This window comes from Sceloporus occidentalis, unplaced genomic scaffold, assembly GCF_023333645.1.
Source record: "Sceloporus occidentalis isolate IW3139 unplaced genomic scaffold, rSceOcc1.0.p SCAF_3, whole genome shotgun sequence".
Lineage (NCBI taxonomy): Eukaryota > Metazoa > Chordata > Lepidosauria > Squamata > Phrynosomatidae > Sceloporus > Sceloporus occidentalis.
Window position 1 is genome coordinate 131,627,503 of NW_028316983.1, and position 12,185 is coordinate 131,639,687.

At 40.2% G+C, this 12,185-nt stretch overlaps 1 protein-coding gene across 2 annotated transcripts in view; it reads left to right on the forward strand.

Annotated features, from left to right (window-relative positions):
• The window catches only part of SORCS2 (sortilin related VPS10 domain containing receptor 2), a 184,720-nt gene that overhangs the window by 112,376 nt on the left and 60,159 nt on the right, over positions 1–12,185 (forward strand). For both annotated transcript variants that reach the window (XM_089516330.1, XM_089516331.1), the window contains exons 4-5: positions 8,236–8,400; positions 9,065–9,138. In XM_089516330.1, coding sequence (XP_089372456.1) covers positions 8,236–8,400; positions 9,065–9,138 — 239 coding nt within the window. The remainder of the gene's footprint in view (positions 1–8,235; positions 8,401–9,064; positions 9,139–12,185) is intronic.

Here is a 12,185-nt window from a genome sequence, read left to right on the forward strand (position 1 = left end):
CTTCAGCCCAATAGTGTTAGCTGCTTTCCTGGGTTTTTTTCTTCTTGTCAGTGCATCTCTTCGGCTACATCCGCACTGCAGAAATAATCCAGGTTGGCACCATTTTAATTGCCATAACTCAGTACTATGCAGTTCGGGGAATGGGAATTTGTTGTAGCACCAGAGCTCCCTGACAGTGAAGGCTAAATGTCTCACAAAGCTACAGTTTCCAGAATCCCCAAAAGCCCATTAAAGGCTTACCTACTGATGACTACTGTACTAAACTCACTTTCATGCTGATATTTTTATTTATTTAGTTAGTTTAGTTATTTCAAGGATTTATGTCTCGCCTTTGTCCCACAATGGGATTCCTTTGGAGGCGCAACAGTAGTAGGGGATGGGGGAAACAAGTATTTAACTTAAAAGCAAGGTACATACAATGCTCACCCTTTGCTTTCAGGTTGAATCATGCTTCTGGGGTGCTTCTGGGAATGCTCTTCAGATCATAAACAAGTTGATTGCTTTTTTAGCATTCCCAAAAGTGCAATACTCTCTTACAGGTCTACTTTCCCCAGACCTAGTCACAGCTAACTAGAAGCCCTACAGGTAAGGAGCTACAAATGACAGCAACGGAGAGAGAGTCCCATGTTTTCCAGCCATAAGAGGTGGCAAATCAAAACTGTTTTCACAGAAAATCTCTTTTATTACCATTGTTTGCTCAAAAGATAACCAGAGGATATGAAAGGCCTCTGAAGCAGAAATAATAAAAATGTCCAAAAACTAGATTAAAGTGATGGAATCAGTTCAAGAAAGAGAAAGAACATTCAGTTGCAAAGCAGTTTCCCTCTTCTGCCTTGGAAAGTCAAAGTCCCAGCAACTGAGCAATTGCTGTATGTGGGGAGATGAGAGAATGCTCCCATTATAAATTAGGAACACAGTGGGTTTCCACTGGGGTCTGGTTCCAGGACCCAGTGTGGATACCAAAATCTGTGGATGGTCAAGTGTCATTACAGTTGGCTTTCTTGAAATTTGTCTAGCCAAGTCCTTCTAGAGAATGGCTGTGTTATAGAAAACTCTGAGAAACCTGGATTTCATTTTTTTAAAAAATTAAATTATATTTGTAAAAAGTTAATATTTTCTTTTTTAAAATAAGTCATTGAGCTTATATGTTGCCAGCTGAAAAACTTAAGGTTTAAGCTCAACCATTTCTTTAACTGTTTAATTTGCTTTTTTAAAATGTTAACTAAATAGTTCATTCCCATGCATGAGAATTACCCGGTGTGGAAATCACTTTTGTAAGATCAGGACGAGGCAAATAAAAACGACTGAGGTAACAGATGTGAGTTCTCCCTTAGCCAACCATCCAGCCATTCAGGCAAGGGACCAAATATTTAGTTTCAACGAGACTGTTTGCTGGGATTTATCTATGTAGCTTTGTTCTGTGCAACAATATGCTGCTATATGGAAAGGCTGAATTCTTTTGCTATGTTGCAAGAGGCATTTATAATTTAATAATCAGCAAGGGACCTATACATTGAATTTGTTGTGTTGCTTCCAGATGACAGCCCCATCTGTGATGGTGGGGTTTGTGTCTCAACAGGCAGTACTAGAGAATGTGCAATTTTTTATAGAATGTAACCAAGAATAATATAGCGTTAGCAAAATTAATCATTTTAAAATAACATTTTGGGCTGTCCATTGGTCACTTAATTTCTAACATCTCAAAATCTGCTGTACAAAAGTAGCAATTAGTGCTCAATATCATCCTAGAGTAAAGCCAATTTGTGCTGAGTTCTTTGTCTGCTGGTTATGTACACATGGCCTGCTGAGTCTGTGGCATGGAAGAAAAAGCCAGTATAGGCTGACTGAGAATCATGGCTGCCCACGGACTCAAGCTGTCATGAGAGATGGCCCTTTGATTCAAGCTGATCTGTAGCTGCAATAGAAAGGAAAATGTATGGAACTATCAGGATTAATTTTTAGGTTTGGCGTGATGTGTTGCTTATAGTTAAGATGCCTGAACTGTTTTTACATGTACGTTTTATGGAGGAAGGGGGTTGTTATTGCCATGTGAAGAAAGGATAAATTATTGAATACCTTCACAGCAGTGACTCCAGCTGTCTTGAGAAAGAGGGAGCATCTTTGCCTTTTGGAGTATAATTAGTTGCTATGCAGTGGAATGGAAACTGTTGGAATACTTTGGAGTCTCATAACTGGAATTTTGTAGTGTTTCATTCTTGGCAGAAAATAATAGTCTGAATCTAATTAGGATTGCATCTACTGAATCAATGGGATTTACATAAATGTTGACTCACTATTCACTCATTGTTTCAGTGGATCTACTCCAGCTGGAATTATTAAGAAGATTCAGGGCAATGCTAGTTTATCTGGCTTGATGCCAGACATTATCTGAATAAGTTACTTTCCCACGATCATGATCATGTTAGTTCTTTATAGTGAAATCATTCCCAGTGTTCAAAATTGGCTGGGCCACAATGCAGCCAAGGGTGTATCCATACTGCAGAATTAAAACAGTTTGACACCACTTTAAGTACCATGACTCTATTCTATTGTACTTTGGTGAGGTATTCAGCCTGGTCTGTCAGAGAGCTCTGTTCCCCACCAAACTACAAATACTATGATTCCGTAGGGTAGAATCATGATAGTTAAAGCTTTAATTCTGCAGTGTGGATTTCAATGAGAAATTTGTGGCTACCTGGTCAGAGGCTGAATGTGGACATATTTATGTCCTCCTTGCATTGATGAGTGAGTCTATATGTCTGCATTGGAACCTCTGTGTCAAGTATAAGGAATCTTTAAAAAGTCTTAATTGTTTTATTTATTTATTCATATCCATCCACAATGGTTTCCAATGATTTCATGAATACCTTTCTACATCACCAAAGGACTTCAACAAAGAAATGAGAAGGGGGACTCAGAATAATATCTTTTTCCCACTCTTATCCATGTTCTTCCCACTCTCTCTCTCATTTTTAAAAAAAACTTTCTCACAATGGATTTGTTTTAATTCCATTCACACAAGCATATCGTTCTCACACCACAGAAAAAAAGACACAGCTGAAAGGAAAACAATTTTTTCCTCTTCCCAAGTGCCTTTCCTGCCCACAGGTTTGTTGCTTTTGTGTGCCTTAAGTTGTTTCTGACTTACAGCAATTCTAAGGTGGACCTATCATGGGGGTTTCTTGGCAAGGTTTTTTCAGAGTGGACTTGCTGAAAAGATGCGACTTATCACCCAGTCGGTGTCTATGCCTGAGATTCAAATCATGGTCTCCTGAGTCATATCCAATGCCCATGCCATTACACCATGCTGACTCTCTGCCAACAGGTTTAGGAAAACATAAAATTGTGTGAGGTGCAAGGGTGGGGTTCATCTCATGGTGGAGATGACAACGGCTGGTAGGTTGCCATGCTTGCTTCTTGCTCATGTGACCATAGATTTGAGATGTCCATTGAGGGAGAACAAGGGATCCAGTCCCAGCTTGTGAAGGAGCAGTAGGTGGACATGGTGGCAGAGACAGGTTCACTCACTCACTTAGTTCTGTTCTTCTCCTGCACATAGGAAAGTGGGCTTTCATACTCTTGCTACATCTCACTAATGATATGGAAACAGACAAAATGCTCAGTTTGATTGATATACTGAAATATAGTTTACATGGGTAGTATCCAATGGAATTGTTCTGTTGGCAGGACTCATTCCACCAGTAGAACTGGAAGGGAAACAATAGTGTCTTCCTCCATCCACACACACGTCCACCACCAAAACCTGTTTTGTAGGGCTGGAAAATCCCCTGGAGTTGTTTTTTGGGAGTCACAATGGGTTACAGACGGGAGGAGAAAAGAGTGGAAATGGGATATTTCCTGGCACAATGTTGGATTGAGGCCCACATCTACAGGATGTAATCAAAGCAGACAATACAAAACAGGTGTGTAGTTGTAATGGGGCAAAGTGAAGATATTGCCCTCCAACTAAGAACTCTACCCCCTGAATAGTTTTCTTTCACTCCCCAAATTTATCAACTGAAACTTCAGCTGAGCATTTAGAAATCTAGTTCAGGCACGCACGCACACACATATACACACAAAAAAAATTAAAATGGGCAGAGAAAGTTAGCAAAGTGAATTTAAACACACACAAAAAGAGTTCTAGGTGTGAATAATTTACAATATCTCATTGTCTGCAATACAAGAAATTTGAGGATTGAAGTAAAATATCATTTAGGGAGCAGAATTGTAATTGGAGGACACAATGCTCTCATTTTGCCCTCCTCCTCCATAGTTACACGTCCAAGAATATTCACACCAGTAGAAGTTTCTAATACCCAAATTCAGTTACATCATATGTTGCAAATTATTCAGCACTTTCATGCTTGGAACATTCAGAAATTCCCTAAAATAGCTGCAGTTGCAAAATATTTCTGTCATGTAGTAATTGAAAATTACACCAAAGCACATTAGGAATGTCATATTAACATAAAATAGCACAGAATAAAGACTGAAAATATACAAAGGCAAATTTAATGCTGCCATCTTTAGGCAAACCCTAGAACAGCATGTATTTAAACAAAGTTCCACTAAAATCAAACTGTAAAAAAACAATTAAATAAACAATTCTATTAAAACCAAAAAGTTAAAACAGTTTAGAACACATTTAAAACATATAAAAGCACAACACAGCACATTAAAAGATACTTCTGCCACTCAAGAGCCAAAGACATATCTAAGTAGAAAGGACTTTGCCTGCCAGCAGAAAGAGAGCAGAGAGGGGGCCAACCAGACTTTCGTGGAAAGAGAGTTCCAGGAGCAGCCACCAAGAAGGCTGTCTCCTGTGTCTTCATGTATTGTGCCTCTGATGGTGGTTGGACCAAGAAAAAAGCCCTTCCCTGAGGATCTTAAAAGTTGGGTAGGCTCATACAGGGAGGTAGGCTCTTCCAGATAGTCTGGAACCAAGCTATGTAGGGTTTTAAAAGTCATAACCCACACTTTGAAATTTTGCCCAGAAAAGAATTGGCAGGCAGCAAAACTGTTTCAACAGGTGAGTTATTGTTCCATGTAACCTGGCCTGGTAAGCAGCCTAACCACAGTTTTTTTGACCCACTGAAGTATGTGAATAGTTTCCAAGGGCAACTTTATGTAGAGTGTGTTACTGTAATCCAAAGGAGATATAATCAAAGTCACTGCAGGCACATTTGACATCACCAAGAGTGGACCTAGCTGGTACACTGGTTTTAGCTGTGCAAATACACTACTCTTGGCCACTGCTGAGACCTCATTCTCCAGACTTAGCTCTGAGTCCAGGAGTAACACCCAAACCTGAGAATTCCCTGATCTGTCTTTCATCTGACTAGGAGCACCCTATATTTTTTGAATTTGTTTACTTTCATCCAGTTCATTACGAATAGCAGCCTCCTTGCATGATGAGTAGCTGAATATGCTGCAGGCTCCCTGGGGTTTCCCACTAACCATTCTCTGTGCACTTGTTCCCTATCTACTCTGTGGAAAAGTATGAAAGCCTAAATGTCTGGCCCTTGATGTCTGATGAGTGGGACATAAATATAACCAATTATAACTTTCTTTCTGTGTTTAGAACAGAAGTGAGGAACAAATGACTCACCAAATATTGCTGGACTGTAATTCTGTCATCCTTCTCCATTGCTCTGCTCAGCTATGACTGACAGGTCCAAGAACATCAGGTGTGAACACAAGGCCAGCCTGTGCTCTGGTACTTTCACTGTGCCCAGGTGAAGGCTCTGGAAGGATAGTTCAGTAATCTTGGATGAACTGATAAACGATAGTATTCCATAAAGAAGCAATAAGCTTGCCATTTTCATTTCTTATCCAGAAGCTGATGAGCCAGGCCATTTCTTTTGTGCCTGTTAGCGTGTGTGTCTGCTGCCTTGTGATGTACTGAAAAGATGTGGAGTGGTAGAATTGCTGAACTATACACTTCTGTGTGTATGGGTATAATACATGCTCACTTTAAGTACATTTCTTTTGACTTTACATTGTCATTTCATGAGAAAGAGATGTAAAACATAAAAAGAACCTCTGGTTTTGCAGATTGTAGACTGACAGTGGATTTTCTTTTTCCTTAAAAATGTAGCTGCAGTGATTACTTCTGGAAGCATTTTATATTTGTACTGTTAGATCAGAATAGTTAAGAACTGTTTGCAAGCCAGTTCCCCTTTGGTAGGAGTTGAAGATTGCAACATGGAGCTTTCTCCAACCACTTACAGCAGAGCACTGGAGCACCTGGAATTTGAATATCTCCAGGGAGCACTGGGATATTTCCTATTCGAATTCATGTTCAGGAAACAGTGCTGAGTAAACATGGATCTAATTTAATCTCTATATGATTTGCATTTTAATTTTGATTAAGGTTGCATTTTAATTGGATGTTCTGCTTTGATTATACTTTTTCTATAAACTGTCGTTACTAGGCTGCAACTCTTGGGAGATGGGTGGGATAGAAAATGAACATGATGAATAAACAAACACCTTCTCGAATGAACCCCACTTACTCCATTCTCTGCTGCTAGTAGGGAATTGCCCTACCTCAGTGCAATTTGGGACTGACTGAAATTTTCAAAGTAGAGAATTCGACAGTGCTACAGGGGATGAATCTGCTCAAAACATCACAATTGTGCTATTAAGTATCACATTAGATCATGATTAATGTGCATGGTGATTTGCAAATTTTAAATTATCAATCTTTGCAGCATTAATTTGAGGGAGCATCCATCCTTTAATTTTACAGATGTGGGACAGAGTCTGAACAGTGGTGCCTACTTAATTAATTTCTCATTTAAGATTTCTTCCCCCAAGTGGCTGTGTTAATCTTCTTCTGGAGAACCAGTTCAATGTCCTCCTTAAAACAACTGTCATCATTGGTGAATATTGTAGCACAGATTCAATATAAACACTGAAAATGAGCAGCAGGCATTTTGGGATGCCTCCATCATAGATGTCCAGAAATATTGGAATAGTATATGACAGTAGCTCATCCTAGGGTCCTATACTGTAGTGTTTCATTTTCATAACATTAGATCTAAATAGGCGTGATCCTGGAAGGGTGAATATATATGTCTGGCGTCTTTCCTTTAACAGTATCAGTTGCTGTGGAGTCCAAAAGGGATTGAAACCAGAGAGCGGGTTAACCCTTTTCCATAGGTGCAGAATATCCACCTTCCTCCTCACCTCACCCCACAACACTCCCTCCGTTCTGGGCATAGGTAATTGAAGCAAGCACTCTGGGCCATTGTATTCTATAGATATGAGCGCAAGCTTCCACACAACCTAAGCTGTTCAAAGTCAATCCAACATTTTCTATAATTGTCACCTGGTTTGGTTTTCATTTGCAGGGAATCTTTAGCAGTCCACAAGCCCGTGAAGGGTCCTGGCAGAACTAATGTAGTTTGACATCACTTTACTGCCACCACTCAATGCTATGGAATTCTGGGATATGTAGTTTTGTGAGATATTTATCTTTCTCTGTCAGAGAGGTTTGCTTGCACAACAAACTACAAATCCCAGCATACCATAGCCATGACAGTTAAAGTGGTGTCAAACTGCATTAGTTCTGCAGTGTGGCAGCAGCCCAAATCTTCCAAAATTGCCCACCCCTTATATAATTGGACTATCACAGTGGTTGTCTCAGGCCTCATTCCTACTTACAGAAAAAGTGGTTTGCGATCCAAATCGATGGATTGATTCGACAGCGAAGCGTGGTTCCCACTACATTTGCCCCGATCACATTTCCCCTGTAAAATAACCCACTTGTGGTTCACATTCATGAATGAATCGGTTCAAAATACACCCGCTCCAGCCAGGCAAAAGGGAAAATTTAAATTGATTTTGATCTGCATCTTGTTCACACTTGCACAGAATAGATTTATCCAAAAAGATGCAGGTTAAATGGGTCTGGTGCATGGCTCCCCTCGCCGAACTGCTTGAGCGATTCAATTTAAGGGGGAACCAGAATCATGTGAACCAGTTCAAACCGAACTGTGATCCAGTTTAAAAGGTAGTGGGAATAAGGTCTCAAAATCTCTTTTGCCTTTTGCCCTGTTACAGAAAGGTGGAGTCTGTGATAGACTGATGTGATGTATTGTTTGGTACAATCAGATGATGTGTGTTTGTCAGCTCCTGCATTTCTTGGTTTTTTAAAAAAAAACACCAAGGGAGTATCTGTAAACATACTACAGCTTTCTTGTTTGATCTCTTGTTCTTCTTTTACAGATAATTCTTGTAAGTTCGTCCCATAATGATCTGGACCAGAGTCTTTTCATTAGCACAGATGAAGGAGCTACTTTTCAAAAGCACCCCATTAGCTTCTTTGTGGAAACATTGATTTTTCACCCGAAGCAAGAGGACAAAGTGCTTGCGTACACAAAGGAGGGACAGGTAAAAAATTAAAAGGGGCCATGTGGCTTTGCTTTTGATATTTTTAAACAGTAATACTGAAATGTGTTATGGCCCATTTGAAGGAATGGTGTTGAGTATCAGGGGCATTATTTAGCAATGAATTCATCTGGTATACCCTGTGTTACACATGCTTGCATGTCATGCTGTTCCCCTACAGTTGATGCCTCAGACCCTAGTGTGTAAAAAACCTTGTATTTAAGGTGATGTTCAGCTGACATGACAGTGGTGATGGTTCACTCATATGTATAAGTCACCTCATGATAGTGTATCCAGCAAGTGGGGAATATCCATGTAGAAATTAGCCATTATGATATGATTATTTAGTTGATGTGTGGGCAAAGTTTGTTCTATCGCATGTTTTTGGATCTCCTCAGCACAGCCAGCAGTGAGGAGTGCTGGCAGTTGAAGTCCAGCAAATAGCTGGAGGGATGCACTTTGCCTGTTTCCAGTTTAGATACACCTGGTTTCACTTTTCTTCTTAGTTGTATTTTGCTGATACTACAAGAAATTTGATCTGTTGATCCTGTTGGCTTTCTATCCTGTTCCTAGAATCAAATACTAATTTATGTGTGCTTGATGTATTTTGGAAGAAGAATCAGATAAGAGCTGTATTAATTCTGGTTTATTTTCCTTTCATTTTTAGCTTTATGCATCTCTTGACTTGGGGATACAATGGACACTCATGCAAGATCATGTGTCAAAAGACCATATATTTTGGTAAGAGGCTTACTGTTCCCAGGCATTGTGTGATTGTTATCTGACTGTTATTTGATATTTGCTTGATATGGGATATTCAGTGTTTTTAATTTGTTGCTTGCTTATTATATCTAATGCTATCTTGTCTTATTATCTATTCTTTTATATGTATTTTGTTATTATCCTGTAGAATGTATGCCATTGGCAGGTTTCATTTTTATTGATTTTTTTATTGTATGTGCAGTGCTGTGTAAGTCTACAGTGCTATATAAATAAAGTATAATAATAATAATAATAACAATAATAATAATAAAATACTGTTCCCCTAAAGAAATAAATGAAAGGCAGGATTGGTAGAGAAACATGGTACTGATCAATTTTTGAAGATTTCTGACACAGTTAACAAATGCATAGTAATTCAACACAAACTTAGAAATCCAGCATGGTGTAGTGGTTTGAGCATTGGACTGCGACTCTGGAGACCAGAGTTTTAATTTTCTTAGCTATGGCAACCCATTGGTAACTTAGAGTTACATTGGCGAGTTACAGACCGCCATTAAAGTACGCACAGAGCGCGTACTAGGGTTAGGAAGGAGCGGTGCTTCTGCACCCCCCTAACCCTAGCACGCGCTCCGCGCACACAAAATAACAGCAGCCGTTCCACACGGCCGCCGTCATGATGGCATCACGAACACGCCGCCTCCAAACAAGGCGGCGCGGACATGACGTCATCGCTCCGCACAAGGGTGCTTAATGCGCCCTTTCGGCGGAGCAGGAAGGAGCTCTGAAACAGAGCTCCTTCCTGGTTTGCGTCGCTGGTGCAGCCGTGTGAAGGCTGCACCAGCGACGCAAATCAGAAAGGGGCCAAGCGGCCCCTTTCTGGGAGTCCCCGCTGCTGTTGGGGTGTCCTTGGGGCTTGAAGCCCCAAGGACACCCCTTTCCAGGCCGCGGGGAAGCGGCCTTTTGCTGCTTCCCCGCGGCCCGGAAAGCGGCGGATCGGGGCCTCAGCAGCTGCCGTTCTGGCTGCTGAGGCCCCGATATACTGGGGAAAGGCGCGCCTACAGGCCGCCCCAAAGGGGCGGTCTGTAACGCACCATTATCTCAGCCTCAGAGGGACGGAAAAGAAAACACCCCTCTGAACAAATCTTGCAAATAAAACTAGATAGAGTTGCCATAAATCAGAGACAATTTGAAGACACACAACAACAAACAACAAATGTATCTAGTATCTTTAGATCCTCCTTAAATATTCATAACAGATGATGAATTTTAAAAGACAGACTTTCCTAGATTGAGATGTCTATAGTGTAATGCCAAGCCCGCTGTCTTCTTTTTTGATTTGATGTAGTTTTAATGACAGATTGACTCTCATTCTGTCTTCTCTTGTTAGGTAATTATACTAGGTCATGAGTTCAGTTTGTTTTCCTGAAAGGTTTTCTAATATGGATTCTACTGTGGCTGTCAGTAGGACATATTCTCTCTGGCTCATTGTTCCTTAGCTAACAAACACAACTTTCAAGGGGACATTTCTTTGCTACTTTAAAATTCCCTGCCATGACCCATAAAGCCCTAAATTCTGAGCCTCAGTGTTCTGTTTCTGTAAAAGGATACAATTTTCTTGTGTCTTCTGAAAGATAACTTTTATTTGCCCCATTGTACAGGGTTGCTAGATTGAAAACTAGAGAGGATTCTTTACCTTTACTAGTTGCTTGTCATGCACTTAGGTATCAAGCAACTCCTGCTGAAATTCCCTTTTTCACATGACCATTAAAGTTATAGCAGCAGGTGTACAGGTGCCAAGTTATCACTGTGGCAACCCTAGGTACTACTGCGGCCCACCCCTCTGACATGGGCCCATATTGGCAACTCGAATTTGTACAAGTGCTTTTTGAAGGGGGAATTTTTTCTAAGTTGCTGCGTTGGATGTTTTAATTATAAATGCTGTTTAAAAGTTTAATAAAGTCTGGCTTGTACCTAGGGTTGCCAGACTTTAAAAGTTATATGGAAGAGGGCTTTCCAGCAGCTATTGCTTGCTACCTGGTTGTGTGATAAGCAGCACCTGCTGAAATGCTCCCTTCTACACAACTGTTGAAGGAACAGAAAGCCTCTCTGCTTTTCAGTCTGGAAGTCCTAGTTGTAATTGGGTCCAAGAGTTTGTCAGGAATTTTCTCACTGCCAAGATCAAGGCTTTGAACATCTTCTTTCTCTTGCCTTGGTGAGCTGGGAGGAGGCCTTTTGCTGCCTCACACATTTTCACTGGAGTCCACATTCAATCATGGAAAGCTTTTATAAGAGGAATATGCAACCAGGTGGTGAGACAAATAATGCATATAGTGGGTATACACTGAATGTTTAGCTGTTAAGTGTTTGGTAGCACATGGGCTCAGATATAGATGAAGAATTCACACGCATTGGTAAGGGCTGGCGTAGTTACTATAACAAAAGGGAAAACTTTGCAGCTATAGATCCAAACCCTCTACTGACTGAGTGGAGAAACTCACTCAGTGAGCACAAAGCAGAAGTGAACACTCTTTAGTTTATTTCCATATAATTTCATGGCTCCAAAATCTGTTAAGATAGATGCTTGTTTTTCACTCAGTTATTTAGTTTTTAAATGTTTTGTTACTGAAGCAACAACAAGCGTTACTATTCATATAGGAAAGGTTAAAATAGAGGGGGGAAATTAGATAATGGAAGGAGCAGAGGACAGTGACAAGATAAGCCATGAAACAGTGGACAGCTATATCATAAGCAAGTCTGTTTGGGTAAAAAAAAAATCATAAATAAAACATCCTCTGCTATGAAGATCAAGATATTTCCTGTCTTTCCAAGTAACTGAAAGTGCCAAAAGATATTAGCCGTTCATGCTAATTAGAGCAGAGTGTTTATTCAGTACGCTTTACAAAAAAACATCCCCAATAGAAACAGTATGTAGCAACAACATTTTGAACTTGTTGTTTCATTGTAGTTATGAATAATGCTGTTTTGACTGGATGATTAAACAGTTCTTCTCTCATAAACCAACACTGTGAATTGCAGATCTTGACTCTATTAAAGTGTTTGGGTAA